The following is a 25847-nucleotide window of genomic DNA, read 5'->3' as shown; positions in this document are numbered from 1 at the left end:
TAAGTATACTGTAACTTATCAGGGGCAGAACTGTTTTTGGGACACAATTAAACAAAGGTTTTCACTGCAGTCACAAATGTTTCCCTGGGTCTCCTTTATCTTACCATTCTCTGGGCCTTCCTGGGTCTGTAGCTGTATCTTACCATTCTCTGGGCCTTCCTGGTTCTGTAGCTGTATCTTACCATTATCTGGGTTTTCCTGGGTCTGTAGCTGTATCTTACCATTCTCTGGGTCTTCCTGGGTCTAGGGCTGTATCTTACCATTCTCTGGGTCTTCCTGGTTCTGTAGCTGTATCTTACCATTCTCTGGGCCTTCCTGGGTCTGTAGCTGTATCTTACCATTCTCTGGGTCTTCCTGGGTCTGTAGCTGTATCTTACCATTCTCTGGGCCTTCCTGGGTCTGTAGCTGTATCTTACCATTCTCTGGGCCTTCCTGGGTTTTTAGCTGTATCTTACCATTCTCTGGGTCTTCCTGGGTCTGTAGCTGTATCTTACCATTCTCTGGGCCTTCCTGGGTCTGTAGCTGTATCTTACCATTCTCTGGGTCTTCCTGGGTCTGTAGCTGTATCTTACCATTCTCTGGGTGTTCCGTGGTCTGGGTCTTCCTGGGTTTAGGGTTGCGGCTCTATCTTTCCATTCTCTGGGTGTTCCGTGGTCTGGGTCTTGGGCTGTGGCTCTATCTTACCATTCTCTGGGTGTTCCGTGGTCTGGGTCTTGGGCTGTGGCTCTATCTTTCCATTCTCTGGGTGTTCCGTGGTCTGGGTCTTCCTGGGTTTAGGGTTGCGGCTCTATCTTACCATTCTCTGGGTGTTCCGTGGTCTGGGTCTTGGGCTGTGGCTCTATCTTACCATTCTCTGGGTGTTCCGTGGTCTGGGTCTTGGGCTGTGGCTGTGGCTCTATCTTACCATTCTCTGGGTGTTCCGTGGTCTGGGTCTTGGGCTGTGGCTCTATCTTACCATTCTCTGGGTGTTCCGTGGTCTGGGTCTTGGGCTGTGGCTGTGGCTCTATCTTACCATTCTCTGGGTGTTCCGTGGTCTGGGTCTTGGGCTGTGGCTCTATCTTACCATTCTCTGGGTGTTCCGTGGTCTGGGTCTTGGGCTGGCACCGTATGAATAGTAGTTGAGTGTGGCATACTCCATCAACGCAGCAAACACAAACAGGAAACACACAGTGACGAAGAGGTCCATGGCCGTCACGTAGGAAACCCTGGGAAGTGACGTCCTTGCCACTGTGCTCAGAGTGGTCATGGTCAACACCGTAGTTATCCCTGGATAGGAAAGAGATGTTTCAGTTCTGTTTCTGGTTGCTGTACTGTAAATTCAACACCAACTTTCTCCACAGCCTTTCAATACAGTTTATTTCAGTACAGCATCAGTACAGCATCTTACCAGTACACTATCTTTCAGTACAGTCTCTTACCAGTACACTATCTTTCAGTACACTATCTTTCAGGACACTATCTTTCAGTACAGTCTCTTACCAGTACACTATCTTTCAGTACACTATCTTTCAGGACACTATCTTTCAGTACAGTATCTTACCAGTACACTATCTTTCAGTACACTATCTTTCAGTACACTATCTTACCAGTACACTATCTTTCAGTACACTATCTTTCAATACAGTATCTTACCAGTACACTATCGTTCAGTACACTATCTTACCAGTACACTATATTTCAGTACACTATCTTTCAGTACACTATCTTTCAATACAGTATCTTACCAGTACACTATCGTTCAGTACACTATCTTACCAGTACACTATATTTCAGTAAACTATCTTTCAGTACACTATCTTTCAATACAGTATCTTACCAGTACACTATCTTTCAGTACACTATCTTTCAGTACATTATCTTACCAGTACACTATCTTTCAATACAGTATCTTACCAGTACACTATCTTACCAGTACACTATCTTACCAGTACACTATCTTTCAGTACACTATCTTACCAGTACACTATCTTTCAGTACAGCATCTTACCAGTACACTATCTTTCAGTACACTATCTTTCAGGACACTATCTTTCAGTACAGTATCTTACCAGTACACTATCTTTCAGTACACTATCTTACCAGTACACTATCTTTCAGTACACTATCTTTCAATACAGTATCTTACCAGTACACTATCGTTCAGTACACTATCTTACCATTACACTATATTTCAGTAAACTATCTTTCAGTACACTATCTTTCAATACAGTATCTTACCAGTACAGTATCTTTCAGTACACTATCTTTCAGTACACTATCTTACCAGTACACTATCTTTCAGTACACTATATTTCAGTACACTATCTTTCAGTACATTATCTTACCAGTACACTATCTTTCAATACAGTATCTTACCAGTACACTATCTTTCAGTACACTATCTTTCAGTACATTATCTTACCAGTACACTATCTTTCAATACAGTATCTTACCAGTACACTATCTTACCAGTACACTATCTTACCAGTACACTATCTTTCAGTACACTATCTTACCAGTACACTATCTTTCAGTACAGCATCTTACCAGTACACCATCTTTCAGTACACTATCTTTCAGTACACTATCTTTCAGTACAGCATCTTACCAGTACACCATCTTTCAGTACACTATCTTACCAGTACACTATCTTTCAGTACACTATCTTTCAGGATACAACCTTTCAATAAAGTATCTTACCAGTACACTATCTTTCAGTACAGTATGTTTCAGTACACTATCTTACCAGTACACTATCTTTCAGTACACTATCGTTCAGTACATGATCTTACCAGTACACTATCTTTCAATACAGTATCTTACCAGTACACTATCTTTCAGTACAGTGTCTTACCAGTACACTATCTTTCAGTAAACTATCGTTCAGTACATGATCTTACCAGTACACTATCTTTCAGTACAGTATCTTACCAGTACACTATCTTTCAGTACAGTATCTTACCAGTACACTATCTTTCAGTACACTATCTTTCAGTACAGTATCTTACCAGTACACTATCTTTCAGTACATTATCTTTCAGTACACTATCTTTCAATACAGTATCTTACCAGTACACTATCTTTCAGTACACTATCTTTCAGTACACTATCTTACCATTACACTATCTTTCAGTACACTATCTTACCAGTACACTATCTTTCAGTACACTATCTTTCAGTACACTATCTTACCATTACACTATCTTACCAGTACACTATATTTCAGTAAACTATCTTTCAGTACACTATCTTTCAATACAGTATCTTACCAGTACACTATCTTTCAGTACACTATCTTTCAGTACATTATCTTACCAGTACACTATCTTTCAATACAGTATCTTACCAGTACACTATCTTACCAGTACACTATCTTACCAGTACACTATCTTTCAGTACACTATCTTACCAGTACACTATCTTTCAGTACAGCATCTTACCAGTACACTATCTTTCAGTACACTATCTTTCAGGACACTATCTTTCAGTAAAGTATCTTACCAGTACACTATCTTTCAGTACACTATCTTACCAGTACACTATCTTTCAGTACACTATCTTTCAATACAGTATCTTACCAGTACACTATCGTTCAGTACACTATCTTACCATTACACTATATTTCAGTAAACTATCTTTCAGTACACTATCTTTCAATACAGTATCTTACCAGTACAGTATCTTTCAGTACACTATCTTTCAGTACACTATCTTACCAGTACACTATATTTCAGTACACTATCTTTCAGTACATTATCTTACCAGTACACTATCTTTCAATACAGTATCTTACCAGTACACTATCTTTCAGTACACTATCTTTCAGTACATTATCTTACCAGTACACTATCTTTCAATACAGTATCTTACCAGTACACTATCTTACCAGTACACTATCTTACCAGTACACTATCTTTCAGTACACTATCTTACCAGTACACTATCTTTCAGTACAGCATCTTACCAGTACACCATCTTTCAGTACACTATCTTTCAGTACACTATCTTTCAGTACAGCATCTTACCAGTACACCATCTTTCAGTACACTATCTTGCCAGTACACTATCTTTCAGTACACTATCTTTCAGGATACAACCTTTCAATAAAGTATCTTACCAGTACACTATCTTTCAGTACAGTATGTTTCAGTACACTATCTTACCAGTACACTATCTTTCAGTACACTATCGTTCAGTACATGATCTTACCAGTACACTATCTTTCAATACAGTATCTTACCAGTACACTATCTTTCAGTACAGTGTCTTACCAGTACACTATCTTTCAGTACACTATCGTTCAGTACATGATCTTACCAGTACACTATCTTTCAATACAGTATCTTACCAGTACACTATCTTTCAGTACAGTATCTTACCAGTACACTATCTTTCAGTACACTATCTTTCAGTACAGTATCTTACCAGTACACTATCTTTCAGTACATTATCTTTCAGTACACTATCTTTCAATACAGTATCTTACCAGTACACTATCTTTCAGTACACTATCTTTCAGTACACTATCTTACCATTACACTATCTTTCAGTACACTATCTTACCAGTACACTATCTTTCAGTACACTATCTTTCAGTACACTATCTTACCATTACACTATCTTTCAGTACACTATCTTTCAGTGCACTATCTTTCAGTACATTATGTTTCAGTACACTATCTTGCAGTACACTATCTTTCAGTACACTATCTTTCAGTACAGTATCTTACCAGTACACTATCTTTCAGTACATTATCTTCCAGTACACTATCTTTCAATACAGTATCTTACCAGTACACTATCTTTCAGTACACTATCGTTCAGTACATGATCTTACCAGTACACTATCTTTCAATACAGTATCTTACCAGTACACTATCTTTCAGTACAGTATCTTACCAGTACACTATCTTTCAGTACACTATCTTTCAGTACAGTATCTTACCAGTACACTATCTTTCAGTACATTATCTTTCAGTACACTATCTTTCAATACAGTATCTTACCAGTACACTATCTTTCAGTACACTATCTTTCAGTACACTATCTTACCATTACACTATCTTTCAGTACACTATCTTACCAGTACACTATCTTTCAGTACACTATCTTTCAGTACACTATCTTACCATTACACTATCTTTCAGTACACTATCTTTCAGTACAGTATCTTACAGTACACTATCTTTCAATACAGTATCTTACCAGTACACTATCTTTCAGTACACTATCTTTCAGTACACTATCTTACCATTACACTATCTTTCAGTACACTATCTTACCAGTACACTATCTTTCAGTACACTATCTTTCAGTACACTATCTTACCATTACACTATCTTTCAGTACACTATCTTACCAGTACACTATCTTTCAGTACACTATCTTTCAGTACACTATCTTACCATTACACTATCTTTCAGTACACTATCTTTCAGTGCACTATCTTTCAGTACATTATGTTTCAGTACACTATCTTGCAGTACACTATCTTTCAGTACACTATCTTTCAGTACAGTATCTTACCAGTACACTATCTTTCAGTACATTATCTTCCAGTACACTATCTTTCAATACAGTATCTTACCAGTACACTATCTTTCAGTACACTATCTTTCAGTACACTATCTTACCATTACACTATCTTTCAGTACACTATCTTACCATTACACTATCTTTCAGTACATTATCTTACCAGTACACTATCTTTCAGTACACTATCTTTCAGTACATTATGTTTCAGTACACTATCTTGCAGTACACTATCTTTCAGTACACTATCTTTCAGTACAGTATCTTACCAGTACACTATCTGTCAGTACACTATCTTTCAGTACACTATCTTTCAGTACATTATCTTACCAGTACACTATCTTTCAGTACACTATCTTTCAGTACATTATGTTTCAGTACACTATCTTGCAGTACACTATCTTTCAGTACACTATCTTTCAGTACAGTATCTTACCAGTACACTATCTGTCAGTACACTATCTTTCAGTACACTATCTTTCAATACAGTATCTTACCAGTACACTATCTGTCAGTACACTTTTGTTTCATTTGATTAAAAACCAAGTATATCCTCCCCTCCTCAATTAAGATAGTTTGTTTTTTGTGATGCCCAATCCTTTCGCCAATAGTCAAAACTTCCGATAATCCTATTAAAAGTGTGTCAGCAGAAAAACAGTGAGCAGACATACTCTTTTTATCTATAGGCTATTACATAATTTTATACAGCTCTGTAATGTGGATTTAAAACCCCTCTATGCTATACGCAACGAGAGATGACATACTTCACTTTTATTTAGTAATATTTATTATCCTGTAACAATTTTTAGTTTTGTCATGACTTCCACCGAAGTTGGTGCCTCTCCTTATTCGGGCGGTGTTCGGCGGTTGACGTCACCGGCTTTCTAGCCTCCACCGATCTACATGTCTTTTTCCATTTGTTTTGTCTTGATTGTACACACCTGGTTCCCATTCCGTTTGAATTATTTCCCTTTTTGACCCTCTGGAGCCATCATGGTTTTGTGCGTGTTTATTGTTGTCAATTGTCTCGTTTATGTGATTCTGGATTTTTGTTGGAAGAATATTTTTGAGTAAAGTTACTATTATTACTCATCTGTGTCCTGCGACTGACTCCCCCTTACCCACATCACCTAGACTCTGACAAGTTTTCCTTTTTGTTTGATTATACCTCTTAAGGATCAGTCCCTTTTTTTCCCAATTTTTTGTAATTTGTGTAAATGTGAAAAGAATGTAGGAGAATATAACACAATAGATCTGGTAAAAGATAATACAAAGACAAAACCAACCGTGCAAGAGAAAGGCCATAATGTATTATTCCAGCCCAGCTGCAATTTAGATTTTGGCCACTAGATGGTAGGAGTGTGTGGGTAAAGTGTTAGACTGATCCAATGAACCATTGCATTTCTACCAAAATGTGCCTAATTTGTTTATTAATAACTTTTTATGTTTAAAAGTGTGCACTCTCCTCAAACAATAGCATGGTATTATTTCACTGTAATAGTTACTGTATATTGAACCGTGCAGTTAGATTAACAAGAATTTAAGCTTTCTGCCAACATCAGATATGTTTATGTCCTAGGAAATGTTCTTGTTACTTACAACCTCATTTTAATCGCATTAGCCTACGTTAGGTCAACCGTCCCGTGGGAGGGACACCGATCCTGAAGAAGTAAAAAAAAAAAAAACCTTTCCCTACATTAATGAAAACTGGTTCAGCAGCAATGTGTCTGGTGTCTTCCTTATCGTGGCTTACCATGGCTTATACAGGAAGACCCAGAGAATGTTAAGATACAGCCCCAGACCAAGAGAATGGTAAGATACAGCCCCAGACCCAGAGAATGGTAAGATACAGCCCTAGACCCAGGAAGACCCAGAGAATGGTAAGATACAGCCCCAGACCCAGGAAGACCCAGAGAATGGTAAGATACAGCTACAGACCCAGGAAGACCCAGAGAATGGTAAGATACAGCCCCAGACCCAGGAAGACCCAGAGAATGGTAAGATACAGCCCTAGACCCAGGAAGACCCAGAGAATGGCAAGATACAGCTACAGACCCAGGAAGACCCAGAGAATGGTAAGATACAGCCCTAGACCCAGGAAGACCCAGAGAATGGTAAGATACAGCTACAGACCAAGGAAGATCCAGAGAATGGTAAGATACAGCCCCAGACCCAGGAAGACCCAGAGGATGGTAAGATACAGCCCCAGACCCAGGAAGACCCAGAGAATCGTAAGATACAGCCCAAGTCCCAGGAAGATCCAGGGAATGGTAAGATGAAGCTACAGACCCAGGAAGACCCAGAGAATGGTAAGATACAGCTACAGACGCAGGAAGACCCAGAGAATGGTAAGATACAGCCCCAGACCCAGGAAGACCCAGAGAATGGTAAGATACAGCTACAGACCCAGGAAGACCCAGAGAATGGTAAGATACAGCCCCAGACCCAGGAAGACCCAGAGAATGGTAAGATACAGCCCTAGACCCAGGAAGACCCAGAGAATGGTAAGATACAGCTACAGACCCAGGAAGACCCAGATAATGGTAAGATACAGCCCTAGACCCAGGAAGACCCAGAGAATGGTAAGATACAGCTATAGACCAAGGAAGACCCAGAGAATGGTAAGATACAGCTACAGACCCAGGAAGACCCAGAGAATGGTAAGATACAGCTACAGACCCAGGAAGACCCAGAGAATGGTAAGATACAGCCCCAGACCCAGGAAGACCCAGAGAATGGTAAGATACAGCCCTAGACCCAGGAAGACCCAGAGAATGGTAAGATACAGCCCCAGACCCAGGAAGACCCAGAGAATGGTAAGATACAGCTACAGACCCAGGAAGACCCAGATAATGGTAAGATACAGCTACAGACCCAGGAAGACCCAGAGAATGGTAAGATACAGCCCTAGACCCAGGAAGACCCAGAGAATGGTAAGATACAGCTACAGACCCAGGAAGACCCAGATAATGGTAAGATACAGCCCTAGACCCAGGAAGACCCAGAGAATGGTAAGATACAGCCCTAGACCCAGGAAGACCCTGAGAATGGTAAGATACAGCTACAGACCCAGGAAGACCCAGAGAATGGCAAGATACAGCTACAGACCCAGGAAGACCCAGAGAATGGTAAGATACAGCCCCAGACCCAGGAAGACCCAGAGAATGGTAAGATACAGCTACAGACCCAGGAAGACCCAGAGAATGGTAAGATACAGCTACAGACCCAGGAAGACCCTGAGAATGGTAAGATACAGCTACAGACCCAGGAAGACCCAGAGAATGGCAAGATACAGCCCCAGACCCAGGAAGACCCAGAGAACGGTAAGACACAGCCCTAGACCCAGGAAGACCCAGAGAATGGTAAGATACAGCCCTAGACCCTTGAAGACCCAGATAATGGTAAGATACAGCCCTAGACCCTTGAAGACCCAGATAATGGTAAGATACAGCTACAGACCCAGGAAGACCCAGAGAATCGTGCTTCAGCAAAGGAGCCTATCCATAACAGGTTTCTAAATGGTCTCCTGGTGAGGCGTCTGCATTATTCTCAGTAGACATAGGCCTACCTGCAATTCATACTCCATTTGGCTTATATCCATCCCCATTTCCAAAGAGCGCCTCTGGTCCTGTAACCAAAAAACATGCTCCTCCCAAACAGGCTCTTCAAATGATTCAGTCCTATAACACCACATCAACAGTAGGGCTAGGACATATCTGTCTTATTGACAACGTGCATCACACACACACACACGATACAATTCCCTGGAGGCTGGTACTTTATATTAGAGAAGTGATGCATAAAAGGCTTATACTCGTTGAAGTCAATTACAACAATGTTGACTGTCAACACTCCAAAACAGTATTGAGGAAAAATGTGTTTACCGTTGCTATCACTCGTTAATGAAGCCTATGCTATTTAATATAGTACCAATCCACAACGGACCAGGACTAGAATATTCCGTGCCCACAGACAAATCGGAGTTGATGACAATGCAAAGACCATCAATCACCTTTCTCGCCACTGCCAGCCATTGCGCTCATAATAACAGCTGTGAAAATAGCTTAAATATTGCTGACACAACCCCAGATCTATATAGCACTACCGCCAGCGTTAGGTTTGTTAAAATAGAGCCCATTATGTTATAGACTGGGAAAGACATCACCACTCTCTAGACACCTCTCTAGACACCTCTCTAGACACCTCTCTAGACACCCCTCTAGACACCTCTCTAGACACCTCTCTAGACACCCCTCTAGACACCTCTCTAGACACCTCTCTAGACACCTCTCTAGACACCTCTCTAGACACCCCTCTAGACACCTCTCTAGACACCCCTCTAGACACCTCTCTAGACACCTCTCTAGACACCCCTCTAGACACCCCTCTAGACATCTCTCTAGACACCCCTCTAGACACCTCTAGACACCTCTCTAGACACCCCTCTAGACACCCCTCTAGACACCTCTCTAGACACCCCTCTAGACACCTCTCTAGACACCTCTCTAGACACCTCTCTAGACTGTTTCTTGCATTTAAAACTCTCTCTTCATCTCCCAGACCTTCCCTCCCCAGACTGTTTCCTGCATATAAAACAGTCTCTTCACCTCCCAGACCTTGCTTCCCCAGACTGTTCTCCCCAGACTGTTTCCTAAAACTCTTCATCTGCCAGACCTTCCCTCCCCAGACTGCTCTCATATATTCCTTCATATATATATAAAAAACTGCTAATTTACAATCTCTACCTCCCATACACTCTGTTCTCTCTTGATCTCCCCCTCTCTCTCCCCCAACTCCCTCTCTCCCCCATCTCCCTCTCTCTCCCCCCATCTCCCTCTCTCTCCCCCCATCTCCCCCTCTCTCTCTCCCCATCTCCCTCTCTCTCCCCATCTCCCTCTCCCTCTCCCCATCTCCCTCTCTCTCCCCCCCATCTCCCTCTCTCTCTCCCCATCTCCCTCTCTCTCCCCCATCTCCCTCTCTCTCCCCCCATCTCCCTCTCTCTCCCCCCCATCTCCCTCTCTCTCCCCCATCTCCCTCTCTCTCCCCCCATCTCCCTCTCTCTCCCCCCCATCTCCCTCTCTCTCCCTCTCTCTCCCCCATCTCCCTCTCTCTCCCCCATCTCCCTCATCTCACTCCCTCTCCCCCATCTCCCTCCCTCTCCCTCTCTATCTATCCCTCTCGCACCCTTTCTTTCTCTCTGTCTCTCTATTCCCCCCTCTCTCTCTATCCCTCTTTCTCTGTCCCTCTCTCTATCCCTCTCTCTATACCTCCCTCTCTCTCTGTCCCTCTCTCTATACATCCCTCTCTCTATACCTCCCTCTCTCTCTGTCCCTCTCTCTATACCTCCATCTCTCTCTGTCCCTCTCTCTATACCTCCCTCTCTCTATACCTCCCTCTCTCTCTGTCCTTCTCTCTATACCTCCCTCTCTCTCTGTCCCTCTCTCTATACCTCCCTCTCTCTGTCCCTCTATCTATACCTCCCTCTCTCTCTCTGTCCCTCTCTCTATACCTCCCTCTCTCTCTCTCTGTCCCTCTCTCTCCCTGTCCCTCTCTCTCTCTGTCCCTCTCTCTATACCTCCCTCTCGCTATACCTCCGTCTCGCTATACCGCCCTCTCTCTATACTTCCCTCTCTCGTTGTCCCTCTCTCTATACCTGCCTCTCTCTCTCTGTCCCTCTCTCTATACCTCCCTCTCTCTTTATCTCCCTCTCTCTATACCTCCCTCTCTCTATCCCTCTCTCTCTGTCCCTCTCTCTATACTTCCCTCTCTCTATCCCTCTCTCTCTGTCCCTCTCTCTCTCTCTCTCTGTCCCTCTCTCTATACCTCCCTCTCTTACTCACTCCCTCTCTACATATCTCTCCTTCTCTCTTCTCATATATCTCAATTCAAAGGGCTTTATTGGCATGGGAAACATAGGTTACATTGCCAAAGCAAGTGAAATAGATAAACAAAAGTGAAGTAAACAATAAAATAATAATAATTAACAGTAAACATTACACTCACAGAAGTTACAAAAGAATAAAGACATGTCAAATGTCATATTATGTAAATATACAGCGTAAAGTAAACATAAATATGGGTTGTATTTACAATGGTGTTTGTTATTCACTGGTTGACCTTTTCTTGTGGCAACAGGTCACAAATATTGCTGCTGTGATGGCACACTGTGGTATTTCACCCAGTAGTCATGGGAGTTTATCAAAATCAGATTTGTTTTAGAATTATTTGTGGATCTGTATAATCTGGGGAAAATATATATCTCTAATATGGTCATACATTTGGCAGGAGGTTAGGAAGTGCAGATCAGTTTTAACCTCATTTTGTGGGCAGTATGCACATAGCCTGTCTTCTCTTGAGAGCCATGTCTGCCATCTTTCAATAGCAAGGCTATGATCACGGAGTCTGTATATACAGTCAATGCTGAGTCTGTAGTCAAAGCGTTCCTTAATATTGGGTCACTGTGTACTCTCTGTTTAGGGCGAAATAGCATTTTAGTTTGCTCTGTTATTTAGGAAAATTCTTTACAATTGTTTTCTCATGGTTTGGTTGGGTCTAATTGTGCTGCTGTCCTGGGGCTCTGTTGGGGTCTGTTTGTGTTTGTGAACAGAGCTCCAGGACCAGCTTGCTTAGGGGACTCTTCTCCAGGTTCATCTCTCTGTAGGTGATGGCTTTGTTATGGAAGGTTTGGGAATCACTTCCTTTTAGGTGGTTGCCTAATTCTGCTCTGCATGCATTATTTGGTGTTTTACGTTGTAAACTGAGGATATTTTTGCAGAATTCTGCATGCAGAGTCTCAATTTTGGTGTTTGTCCCATTTTGTGAATTCTTGGTTGGTGAGCGGACCCCAGACCTCACAACCATAAAGGGTATTGAGTTATACAACCGATTCAAGTATTTTTTGCCAGATCCTCATTGGTATGTCAAATTTTATGTTCGTAGTGATGGCATAGAAGGCACTTCTTGCCTTGTCTCTCAGATCGTTCACAGCTCTGTGGAAGTTACCTCTGGCGCTGATGTTTAGGCTGTGGTATTCATAGTTTTGTGTGCTCTAGGGCAACGGTGTGTAGATGGAATTTGTTTTTGTGGTCCTGGCAACTGGATAATTTTTGGAAAACCATTATTTTTGTCTTACTGAGATTTACTGTCAGGGCCCAGGTCTGACAGAATCTGTGCAGAATATCTAGGTGCTGCTGTCGGCCGTCCTTGGTTGGTGACAGAAGCACCTGATCATCAACAAACATTAGACATTTGACTTCAGATTCTAGTAGGGTGAGGCCGGGTGCTGCAGACTGTTCTAGTGCCCTCGCCAATTCGTTGATATACACTACCGTTCAAAAGTTTGGGGACACTTAAAAATGTCCTTGTTTTTGAAAGAAAAGCACATTTTTGGTCCACTAAAATAACATCAAATTGATCAGAAATACAGTGTAGACATTGTTAATGTTGTAAATGACCATTGTAGTTAGAAACGGCAGATTTTTTAAAATGTAATATCTACAGAGGCCCATTGTCAGCAACCATCACTCCTGTGTTCCAATGGCACGTTGTGTTAGTTAATCCAAGTTTATCATTTTTTGTTCCAATGGCACGTTGTGTTAGTTAATCCAAGTTTATCATTCAAAAGGCTAATTGATCATTTTGCAATTATGTTAACACAGCTGAAAACTGGCCTTCTTTAGACTTTAGAGTGTCTGGAGCATCAGCATTTGTGGGTTCGATTACAGGCTCAAAATGGCCAGAAACAAAGAACTTTCTTATGAAACTCATTAGTCTATTCTTGTTCTGAGAAATTAAGGCTTTTCCATGAGAGAAATTGCCAAGAAACTGAAGATCTTGTACAACGTGTGTACTACTTTACCTTCACTATAATGTTCCTCACGACTGCATATTAACTAATGGAGAGGAGGCAGTAACCAGAACGTTCTACAGGACTGCACATGAACTAATGGAGAGGAGGCAGTAACCAGAACGTTCTACAGGACTGCATATTAACTAATGGAGAGGAGGCAGTAACCAGAACGTTCCACAGGACTGCACATTAACTAATGGAGAGGAGGCAGTAACCAGAACGTTCCACAGGACTGCACATGAACTAATGGAGAGGAGGCAGTAACCAGAACGTTCTACAGGACTGCACATGAACTAATGGAGAGGAGGCAGTAACCAGAACGTTCTACAGGACTGCACATTAACTAATGGAGAGGAGGCAGTAACCAGAACGTTCTACAGGACTGCACATTAACTAATGGAGAGGAGGCAGTTAAAAGAAAGAAAAGGTAAGAAAGCATTATGAAAGAAGAGAAGCAACATGGCTGCAAGCTGAGAGACTGACCTACACATCAACACAGCTCAGTAACAAACAGACAGCAAGGACAAACAGACAGCAAGGACAAACAGATAAGGAGAAAATCAGAGGAAGTTATAAACATAAACACCTAATGCAGTGGGCGGAGCAACACCAATATTGAGGAGATTTTGCATGCTATTCTGTTATTTCATATCCCAACAATATATCATATCAGTAAGCAAATTTTTTTTTTAAAATTTTACCTTTATTTAACTAGGCAAGTCAGTTAAGAACAAATTATTATTTTCAATGACGGCCTAGGAACAGTGGGTTAACTGCCTGTTCAGGGGCAGAACGACAGATTTGTACCTTGTCAGCTCGGGGGTTTGAACTTGCAACCTTCCGGTTACTAGTCCAACGCAAAAGCCAATCTTTAGTGCTCCATTGATTTACAGTAGAAGCGCCCTCTCCCAAGAAGGCTAGTTGACCATTGGCCACAGATAAATCAACATCTTATGCCCGGTAACTGTCATAGGACTGATGTGATAGCAAGGTACCACGCACTGTTACCACTTCGTCAAGCTAGGTAGCTTAGCTAGCTGAAATATGTTGACTAGCTTAGCTATCCCCTAGCAAATCATTTTCAAACGTAGGAAATGTGGTAAATGTTAAGATAAGTCTCCTTGGTGTTCATTAGCCACCTAAACTTTAAAACATGTCCATCCCTTAAAATAAAGCAAGATGGAAAAGAAGATTAAAGTCCAGTGGATCATGGAGCAGTAGCTAACAGTAGCTAACAGTAGCTAACAGTAGCTAACAATAGCTAACAGTAGCTAACAGTAGCTAGCAGTAGCTAACAGTAGCTAGCAGTAGCTAACAGTAGCTAACAGTAGCTAGCAGTAGCTAACAGTAGCTAACAATAGCTAACAGTAGCTAACAGTAGCTAGCAGTAGCTAGCAGTAGCTAACAGTAGCTAGCAGTAGCTAACAGTAGCTAACAGTAACTAACAGTAGCTAGCAGTAGCTAACAGTAGCTAGCAGTAGCTAACAGTAGCTAACATCTGTTTTGAGGTAGACTAGCTAAATTGGTATATTGTAATTATTTTGCCACTATGGCCTATTTATTGCCTTTACCTCCCTAATCTTACCTCATTTGCACACACTGTATATAGACTTTTCTATTGTATTATTGACTGTATGTTTGTTTATTCCATGTGTAACTCTGTGTTGTTGTTGTGTCGAACTGCTTTGCTTATCTTGGCCGGGTCGCAATTGTAAATGAGAACTTGTTCTCAACTAGCCTACCTGGTTAAATAAAGGTGAAATATATACATTTTTAAATAACCTGTAGACTACATGTGTTATTGTTGACTGTAATACCCTTGGAAGCACATGTAGAGGAAGTGTTAGGTATAACTACACCATCATTTGCAAATAAATTCATAAAAAATCCTACAATGTGATTTTCTGGATTTTTTTTCTCATTTTGTCTGTCATAGTTGAAGTGTACCTATGATGAAAATTACAGGCCTCTCTCATCTTTTTAAGAGGAAGAACTTGCACAATTGGTGGCTGACTAAATACTTTTTTGCCCCACTGTATATCTGATGGAACTGGAGCTATGCAATAGATGAAGCCAGGGAATAATTAGCATTATATATTTTGCTTATTGTTAACTGGGCCCGTTTGTAACAGGCAAGCAGACACACTCAGTGTCGCAACATGGAAGATCGATTACTAGCTAGTTTACTTCATAAAAATATGTTAGACTACCGTGGTCTACCTACAGTAGCTAATCTACTCTGTAAATGTATTTATATGTAACTTTTATTTAACCTTTATTTATGTAGACCTGTCAGTTAAGAACTAATTCTTATTTACAATCACGGCCTACACCGGCCAAACCCGGACAACGCTGGGACAATATGAGACTCCCAATCACGGCCTACACCGGCCAAACCCGGACAACCCTGGGACAATATGAGACTCTCAATCACGGCCTACACCGGCCAAACCCGGACAACGCTGGGACAATATGAGACTCCCAATCACGGCCTACACCGGCCAAACCCGGACAACGCTGGGACAATATGAGACTCCCAATCATGGCCTACACCGGCCAAACCCAGACAACGCTGGGACAATATGAGACTCCCAATCACTGCCTACACCGGCCAAACCCAGACAACGCTGGGACATTATGAGACTCCCAATAGCGGCCTACACCGGCCAAACCCAGACAACGCTGGGACAATATGAGACTCCCAATAACGGCCTACACCGTCCAAACCCAGGCAACGCTGGGACAATATGAGACTCCCAATCACCGTGGTCTTCCTAGTTAGTCTACTCTATCAAGTATGCCCCACTACCGTGGTCTTCCTAGCTTGCCTACTCTATAAAGTATGCTCCACTACCGTGGTCTTCCTAGTTAGCCTACTCTATAAAGTATGCTCCACTACCGTGGTCTTCCTAGTTAGTCTACTCTATAAAGTATGTCCCACTACCGTGGTCTTCTGTGCAATAAGAGTTTAAGATATGTGAAGTAGCCATAAACTGATCATAACCCAAATGTTAAAATGTTTGTGTGTGGCTCAAAACTTGATGAGTTAATATTGCATTGTAAGGCCAGTACTGTGCTGGGTTTGATGCGTTAAAGATATTGTCGATCGACTTTGCCCTACCAATATTTTCATGTAGGCTGGGGTCAATCAAAGCATAAACAGCTTTCGATATACTCAAGTATTTCGCTGACTTCCAAGCATATCTGAATTCACTGAATCATGATATAAAGATTATAAAGGTAAATCCTAGATGTGTAATCCTTTCAGGAAAAAAATACAAAAATTACTGAAATGCCAAAGAATTAAATCCTTCAGTATTTCACAGTTGTACATGTACTAGTTATTTTTTAAGGGCAACACTACTTCAGTAAAGCCTGCAGGCATCATAATGCATTGTAAGACCTAGAGATTCATGCCACTCCTCAAATGTTTGTCATGACAAGGAGTGGCATGGTGGCATAAACAGACTGGTACCCAGGCTAAGGACCTAGAAGTATAACCTAGTAAAAGTAGGTAAAACCGCTCGGTGAGGTTCGCCTACCTAGAGCTGTTCTGGCTGGTGTGGCGTCTTTCTTGATCCAGAAGGAGACCCAGGAGAGCACCACGGTGAGGATACATGGGATGTAGGTCTGGATGGTGAAGTAGCCCATCCTTCTGCTCAGGTCAAAGAACACTGTCATCACTATGTAATCACCTGGGGAGAAAAGGAGAACATGGACTGAATGGCTTGGACCCTATCACCTGGGGAGAGGAGACGACAACGTGGACTGAATGGCTTGAACCCTATAACCTGGGGAGAGGAGAAGAACATGGACTGAATGGCTTGAACCCTACAACCTGGGGAGAGGAGAAGAACATGGACTGAATGGCTTGAACCCTATCACCTGGGGAGAGGAGACGACTACATGGACTGAATGGCTTGGACCCTATCACCTGGGGAGAAGAGAAGAACATGGACTGAATGGCTTGAACCCTATAACCTGGGGAGAAGAGAAGAACATGGACTGAATGGCTTGGACCCTATAACCTGGGGAGAGGAGAAGAACATGGACTGAATGGCTTGGACCCTATAACCTGGGGAGAGGAGACGACAACATGGACTGAATGGCTTGGACCCTATTACTATTAGTTCCAACACGGACTGAAACCATGACAGTAGTAGATCCAACATGGACTGAAACCATGACAGTAGTAGATCCAACATGGACTGAAACCATGACAGTAGTAGATCCAACATGGACTGAAACCATGACAGTAGTAGAACCAACACGGACTGAAACCATGACAGTAGTAGAACCAACACGGACTGAAACCATGACAGTAGTAGATCCAACATGGACTGAAACCATGACAGTAGTAGATCCAACACGGACTGAAACCATGACAGTAGTAGAACCAACACGGACTGAAACCATGACAGTAGTAGAACCAACATGGACTGAAACCATGACAGTAGTAGAACCAACATGGACTGAAACCATGACAGTAGTAGAACCAACATGGACTGAAACCATGACAGTAGTAGAACCAACATGGACTGAAACCATGACAGTAGTAGAACCAACATGGACTGAAACCATGACAGTAGTAGAACCAACACGGACTGAAACCATGACAGTAGTAGAACCAACACGGACTGAAACCATGACAGTAGTAGATCCAACACGGACTGAAACCATGACAGTAGTAGAACCAACATGGACTGAAACCACGACAGTAGTAGATCCAACATGGACTGAAACCATGACAGTAGTAGAACCAACATGGACTGAAACCATGACAGTAGTAGAACCAACAAATCTATTCAAAGATCCAATACAGCCATTTTGTTTCTCAATATCAAATCATTTCCATGTAACAAAAGTTACTTTATTGTTCTAAATTAAAATGGTAAAATGGCATTTTTTGCATCTTAGCAAAGAACAATTTCTCTAGCAAGAATATGGGAGTGGTCTGAGTTGGAGGGAAAAACAAAAATGTAATGAAGTAGCGCTTGTAGTGACGATGTAGGGAGCGAACGTGCAACAGAAATGCTGTGTTCAAAACAACTGGGAACTCGGAAATCTCTGACTTCAGACTTCAGTGCGTTCAAGACAACTAAGAACTCGGGCGAAACAAACACACTCTGACTGGAAAAATCCTTTTGAATGGTCATCCAACTCTGAATTCAAAAGTCTGAAACTCTGCATCTATCTAAAGCTCAGACTTTCCAACCTGAAGATCACTGATGTCACGATTTGAACTAGTTTTGATGTATTTATTGAGTTCCCTTTTGTCTTGAAAGCACAAAAAAACTGTGGTTGCACAATTATGCAAGGACCAGAGCTCGTGAAAAGTTATCTTCACAATAATTCAAGGGTTTCTTGCAGTCTCTGTCTGCTGAAGAGTCTATGAAAGTTCAATGGAATTTTGGAGTCAAAAGGAGATTGTTCCTCAATGCGGAGAAAAGTAAAATGGATTAAATCGGGTGTTGGAGAAGTTGCTACCGAATGGGGAGGACAACAGTCTGTGGATTTGGGGTGTTCCTCCCATTCTTCTCTGCAGATCCTCTCAAGCTCTGTCAGGTTTGATGGGGAGCATTGCTGCACAGCTATTTTCAGGTCTCTCCAGAGATGTTCGATCAAGTTTAAGTCCAGGCTCTGGCTGGGCCTCTTACTCTTACAAATTGCTAAGGGTAAACTCTGCAAGAGATGTCAGTTTAGAGGGATAGAGAGATAGTGACCAACAGGAGACAGGGTATCAGTTAACATCTTTATTCATGACTCAGAACACTCACATACACATTCATTAAAATAAATTATTACCAAATATAACACTAATGGTAAACAACCTTACCTGCTGTTGTCTTGACTATGTGTGAGGTGTTGCGTAGTCCCATGAAGTCAAACTGATAGAGTCTCCAGGACCTCTGGTCGGATGTCTCCACGGAGTTCTTCCTCCACTTGTAGATCATTTCATCTCTCGGGTAGCCATCTGGAATTACACAGAGCAGGTTAATGAGGTGTGACTACCAATCTGGAATGACACAGAGCAGGTTAATGAGGTGTGACTACACATCTGAAATGACACAGAGCAGATTAATGAGGTGTGACTACCCTTCTGGAATGACACATAGCAGGATAATGAGGTGTGACTACCCATCTGGAATGACACAGAGCAGATTAATGAGGTGTGACTACCCTTCTGGAATCAGACAGCATTGAGACCTCTCTATTCTACCTCTCTTTCTCCACCTCCCCCTCCCCCTCTCTCTTTCTCCACCTCCCCACCTCTCTCTTTCTCCACCTCTCTCTTTCTCCACCTCCATCTCTCTTGTCTCTCCCCCTCTCTCTCTTTCTCCACCTCTCTCTTTCTCCACCTCCACCTCTCTTGTCTCTCCCCCTCTCTCTCTTTCTCCACCTCTCTCTTTCTCCACCTCCCCACCTATCTCTTTCTCTACCTCCCCCTCTCTCTCTTTCTCCACCTCCCCCTCTCTTGTCTCTCTCCCTCCCTCCACCCTAATAATAATATTAATAATATATTGTATCTCTTTCTGAAAATGTGTTTTACATCTCAAATTCAACAACACAGCATCACCATAGTGATGCTAGATGCTCCTACAGACAGACTGATAGGCCCAGGGTGACATTAGTGTATTTGGTTGGAGCACAGCGAGCTATTGAAAAGACAGTCTGAATGAAGAAGACAGAGTGGGGAGGAAAGCAGAGGTTTGGTTCAATACAGGAGTCCATTCATCTTTGTGTTAAGGGATGGCCTTCCCATCTGATCATCGCTTTCATTGAGGACAGGCTTGAATTGTGAGGATGACCACAATTTATTTTCATAATGAGCCCAAATCTATTGTTTTTCTACACAATATTGCAAAAAATAAATGTTGTGATCTATACAATAAACACCAGTACAGAAAAATGGATAAGTGTGTGGCGGTATAGCAGCAACAGCGGCATCTAGTGTTCAAAATAGGGTACTTTCACATAATTTATCTGAATAGGGGAGAAAAAAACACCAGATTCACAGGGAATAACTTACATAGTATGGAGCAGCAATACTCCAAGCCACAGCTACATACTACTTGACAAATATAGAGGACTGTTTCCTCATGTCTTACTCATTGGTAGGCAAAAATTTGGATCCAAATTGGATTTTGGATACTATATTTATTGAATATTATCAGAATCCTATCAATTAAAATGGCAAATTTGGGTGCAATTAATTAGCATAAGTTCTCTGAGATAAAATTATTTTCAACAAAATAATGTTGCAGGAATGCTAATTAATTACAGAAACGACTTCAGAACAATCTGAGATGGTGGGTATCAAAATCATATTTTCCTGTGCTTTTTGAAGTGGAATGATCCTGGACAGTAATGTCATGAGGTTGTTTCAGTAGCTACCCAGCTAGCACACAATGTTCTGAGAACCATATGTTTATTAGATCTTGGTGAGAGTATAGTTCTTTTGCATACAACCTTGCCACAACTTTCTGGAAATGGTGCAGGATAGTTTATTGGCTTTGGAGCGCACTCAGCACATTTAAGGAACTTGGCAAAATAATATTATTTTCTTGGTATTTCATTACTGTAACAGAAGGTTTCCTAAAAGTTCAAACATGGTAACATTTCATTAACATTTTGGTAATGTTCTAGGAATGTTCTCAAATAGATCAGAGAACGTTAAGAAGCAACGTTCTTCTTGGGGAATTTCAATACTTTAGCATAATGTTTCCTACAGGTTTCATCATGGTTCTATATAAAATGATGCTTTGAAATTGTTCCAAGAACATTAAGAAGCAACGTTCTTCTTGGTGAAGTTCAGACCTTCAGCAGAACGTTTCCTACAGGTTTCCTCATGGTTTATTATATAAATGTATATATATTTATTATATATTTAAAGTGGAACTGACAGCATTTTATCAACATTAAATATATTTAAAATATGTTTATATTATATATTATATATATATATATATATTATCTGTTTATATATACCCTCAGCAAGAATATGCCAATTTCTTCTATACAATTATTATTATTATATATATTTTTTTACATTTTCTGGGAAGCGAGCACTTAGATATGGTCATTTTTCACGTTTTCATACTTTCCTAGAATGTTTGGGAATGACGTAGAGTAAGGCATTTGTGGAAATTCTATAGCGATATACAGTGGGAAAGCAGCTGTGCTTTTTGACCATTAGTAGACACTGCAGTAAATAAAACCCAATAGAAATGTGTCAGTCTTGTACAGGACCGGACTCTATACAGACCAAATCAAATCAAATTTTATTTGTCACATACACATGGTTAGCAGATGTTAATGCGAGTGTAGCGAAATGCTTGTGCTTCTAGTTCCGACAATGCAGTAATAACCAACAAGTAATCTAACTAACAATTCCAAAACTACTGTCTTATACACAGTGTAAGCGGATAAAGAATATGTACATAAGGATATATGAATGAGTGATGGTACAGAGCAGCATAGGCAAGATACAGTAGATGGTATCGAGTACAGTATATACATATGAGATGAGTATGTAAACAAAGTGGCATAGTTAAAGTGGCTAGTGATACATGTATTACATAAGGATACAGTCGATGATATAGAGTACAGTATATACGTATGCATATGAGATGAATAATGTAGGGTAAGTAACATTATATAAGGTAGCATTGTTTAAAGTGGCTAGTGATATATTTACATCATTTCCCATCAATTCCCATTATTAAAGTGGCTGGAGTTGAGTCAGTGTCAGTGTGTTGGCAGCAGCCACTCAATGTTAGTGGTGGCTGTTTAACAGTCTGATGGCCTTGAGATAGAAGCTGTTTTTCAGTCTCTCGGTCCCAGCTTTGATGCACCTGTACTGACCTCGCCTTCTGGATGATAGCGGGGTGAACAGGCAGTGGCTCGGGTGGTTGATGTCCTTGATGATCTTTATGGCCTTCCTGTAACATCGGGTGGTGTAGGTGTCCTGGAGGGCAGGTAGTTTGCCCCCGGTGATGCGTTGTGCAGACCTCACTACCCTCTGGAGAGCCTTACGGTTGAGGGCGGTGCAGTTGCCATACCAGGCGGTGATACAGCCCGCCAGGATGCTCTCGATTGTGCATCTGTAGAAGTTTGTGAGTGCTTTTGGTGACAAGCCAAATTTCTTCAGCCTCCTGAGGTTGAAGAGGCGCTGCTGCGCCTTCTTCACGATGCTGTCTGTGTGAGTGGACCAATTCAGTTTGTCTGTGATGTGTATGCCGAGGAACTTAAAACTTGCTACCCTCTCCACTACTGTTCCATCGATGTGGATAGGGGGGTGTTCCCTCTGCTGTTTCCTGAAGTCCACAATCATCTCCTTAGTTTTGTTGACGTTGAGTGTGAGGTTATTTTCCTGACACCACACTCCGAGGGCCCTCACCTCCTCCCTGTAGGCCGTCTCGTCGTTGTTGGTAATCAAGCCTACCACTGTTGTGTCGTCCGCAAACTTGATGATTGAGTTGGAGGCGTGCGTGGCCACGCAGTCGTGGGTGAACAGGGAGTACAGGAGACACACAAGCTCACAGAACGGAACCGTCGAGTGCTGACGCTGGTGCGTCCAAATCGTCTGTCCTCGGGTTGCAAAACTCACTACTGAGTTCCAAACTGCCTCTGAAAGCAACGTCAGCACAAGAACTGTTCTTCTTGCACTTCATGAAATGGGTTTCCATGGCCGAGCAGCTGCACACCTGGCTAAGATCACCATGCGAAACGCCAAGCATCGGCTGGAGCGCTGTAGAGCTTGTCGTCATTGGACTCAGTGGAAGCAAGTGATGAATCCCACATTACCATCTGGTAGTCCGATGGACAAATCTGGGTTTGGCAGATTCCAGGAGACCACTTCCTGCCCGAATGCATAGTGTCAACTGTAAAGTTTGGCGGAGGAGGAATAATGGTCTTCGGCTGGTTTTCATGGTTCGGGCCCACTAGTTCCAGTAAGGGGAAATCTTAACGCTTCAGCAAACAATGACATTCCAGACGATTCTGTGCTTCCTACTTTGCGGCAACAGTTTGGGGAAGGCCCAATCCTGTTTCAGCACGACAATGCCCTGGTGCTCAATTTGAGGTCCATACAGAAATGGTTTGTCGAGATATGTGTGGAAGAACTTAACTGGCCTGCACCTGACCTCAACCCCATCGAACACATTTGGGATGAATTGGAATGCTGACTGCGTTCCAAGCCAACACCAGCTCCCGACGTCACTAATGCTCTTGTGGAAACAAGACCCGCAGCAATTTTCCAACATCTAGTGGAAAGCCTCCCCAGAAGAGTGGAGGCAGTTATAGCAGCAAAAGCAACTCCATATTAATGCTCATGATTTTGGAATGAGATGTTTGGCCAGCAGGTGTCCACATACTTTTAGTCAAGTAGTGTAGCTAGAGTCTAGCACAATGTCTATGATTCATTGTGGTTCAAGAAGACAAAAAAAACGTGAATTTTACCCTAGTCTGGTCCAATCAATATGGTCTAATTGCTGTGCTATTCACACATTCAACTGAGTCTATTCATCTTGATGCTCGCAGCATCGACTATATTAATCTAAAATGAACAATTAAGGGACAACGGCTGATTTCAGGGAGAGAGAAAAAACCTGGTCATTTGCAGAGCTAACCTCAGGTCTCAATGAAGGTCTGTAGAGCTAACCTCAGGTCTTAATGAAGGTCTGTAGAGCTAACCTCATAGGTCTTAATGGTCTGTAGAGCTAACCTCATGTCTTAATGGTCTGTAGAGCTAACCTCATGTCTTAATGGTCTGTAGAGCTAACCTCATAGGTCTCAATGAAGGTCTGTAGAGCTAACCTCATGTCTTAATGGTCTGTAGAGCTAACCTCAGGTCTTAATGGTCTGTAGAGCTGACCTCATGTCTTAATGGTCTGTAGAGCTAACCTCAGATCGTAATGGTTTGTAGAGCTAACCTCAGGTCTTAATGGTCTGTAGAGCTAATCTCATAGGTCTTAATGGTCTGTAGAGCTAACCTCATAGGTCTTAATGGTCTGTAGAGCTAATCTCATAGGTCTTAATGGTCTGTAGAGCTAACCTCATATGTCTTAATGGTCTGTAGAGCTAACCTCATAGGTCTAACCTCAGGTCTTAATGAAGGTCTGTAGAGCTAACCTCATAGGTCTTAATGGTCTGTAGAGCTAATCTCATAGGTCTTAATGGTCTGTAGAGCTAACCTCATAGGTCTTAATGGTCTGTAGAGCTAATCTCATAGGTCTTAATGGTCTGTAGAGCTAACCTCATATATCTTAATGGTCTGTAGAGCTAACCTCATAGGTCTAACCTCAGGTCTTAATGAAGGTCTGTAGAGCTAACCTCATAGGTCTTAATGGTCTGTAGAGCTAACCTCAGGTCGTAATGGTTTGTAGAGCTAACCTCAGGTCTTAATGGTCTGTAGAGCTAACCTCATAGGTCTTAATGGTCTGTAGAGCTAATCTCATAGGTCTAACCTCATAGGTTTTTATGAAGGTCTGTAGAGCTAACCTTAGGTCTTAATGGTCTGTAGAGCTAACCTCATAGGTCTAACCTCATAGGTCTTAATGAAGGTCTGTAGAGCTAACCTCATAGGTCTAACCTCATAGGTCTTAATGGTCTGTAGAGCTAACCTCATAGGTCTAACCTCATAGGTCTTAATGAAGGTCTGTAGAGCTAACCTCATAGGTCTAACCTCATAGGTCTTAATGAAGGTCTGTAGAGCTAACCTCAGGTCTTAATGAAGGTCTGTAGAGCTAACCTCATAGGTCTTAATGGTCTGTAGAGCTAACCTCATAGGTCTAACCTCAGGTCTTAATGAAGGTATGTATAGCTAACCTCATAGGTCTTAATGGTCTGTAGAGATAAACTCAGGTCTTAATGAAGGTCTGTAGAGCTAACCTCATAGGTTTTAATGGTCTGTAGAGCTAACCTCATAGGTCTTAATGAAGGTCTGTAGAGCTAAATTAAAATGGTTAAAATTGGTTAAAATTAAATATCATATGGCAAAATGTTATATTGTATGTTTAAATTAAACACGGGTCTATGGGAATAGTAAAGTCCTCTACCAAATTTGATATTTCATAAAATCTCAACAATTCACAATCATTTGGATATGATAGATCTGGCTTTTCAGACTAAGGTGAAGAGGCGATCATGACAGGTGAGGAGGTTATCATGACAGGTGAGGAGGTTATCATGACAGGTGAGGAGGTTATCATGACAGGTGAGGAGGTTATCATGACAGTTTAAATGCTAATATTCTCTCAGCCCAGTTTACATTCTGCTTCTGATGAACAGGAAAAACTGAATCAGAGCCTAAATAATCCTGAGTGACACGGTGGTATAATGATAGGTGGAGACGAACACAGAGCAAAATGGAATGGGAATGGGGGAGAGGGACAGAATGGGGGAGAGGGACAGAATGGGGGAGAGGGACAGAATGGGGGAGAGGGACAGAATGGGGGAGAGGGACAGAGAGGGGGAGAGGGACAGA

The 25847-nt window shown here is 41.9% G+C and overlaps 1 protein-coding gene across 1 annotated transcript in view; it reads right to left on the bottom strand.

Annotated features, from left to right (window-relative positions):
* The window catches only part of LOC139410297 (gamma-aminobutyric acid receptor subunit gamma-3), a 244740-nt gene that overhangs the window by 10939 nt on the left and 207954 nt on the right, over nucleotides 1-25847 (bottom strand). The window contains exons 6-8 of the mRNA XM_071155787.1: nucleotides 19197-19334; nucleotides 16903-17055; nucleotides 1064-1266 (exon numbers count right to left, since the gene is read on the bottom strand). Of these exons, the coding sequence (XP_071011888.1) occupies nucleotides 1064-1266; nucleotides 16903-17055; nucleotides 19197-19334 (494 nt within the window). The remainder of the gene's footprint in view (nucleotides 1-1063; nucleotides 1267-16902; nucleotides 17056-19196; nucleotides 19335-25847) is intronic.

The sequence above is a fragment of the Oncorhynchus clarkii genome, chromosome 5 (genome assembly GCF_045791955.1).
Source record: "Oncorhynchus clarkii lewisi isolate Uvic-CL-2024 chromosome 5, UVic_Ocla_1.0, whole genome shotgun sequence".
Lineage (NCBI taxonomy): Eukaryota > Metazoa > Chordata > Actinopteri > Salmoniformes > Salmonidae > Oncorhynchus > Oncorhynchus clarkii.
This window is presented reverse-complemented; position numbering and strand designations above follow the sequence as displayed.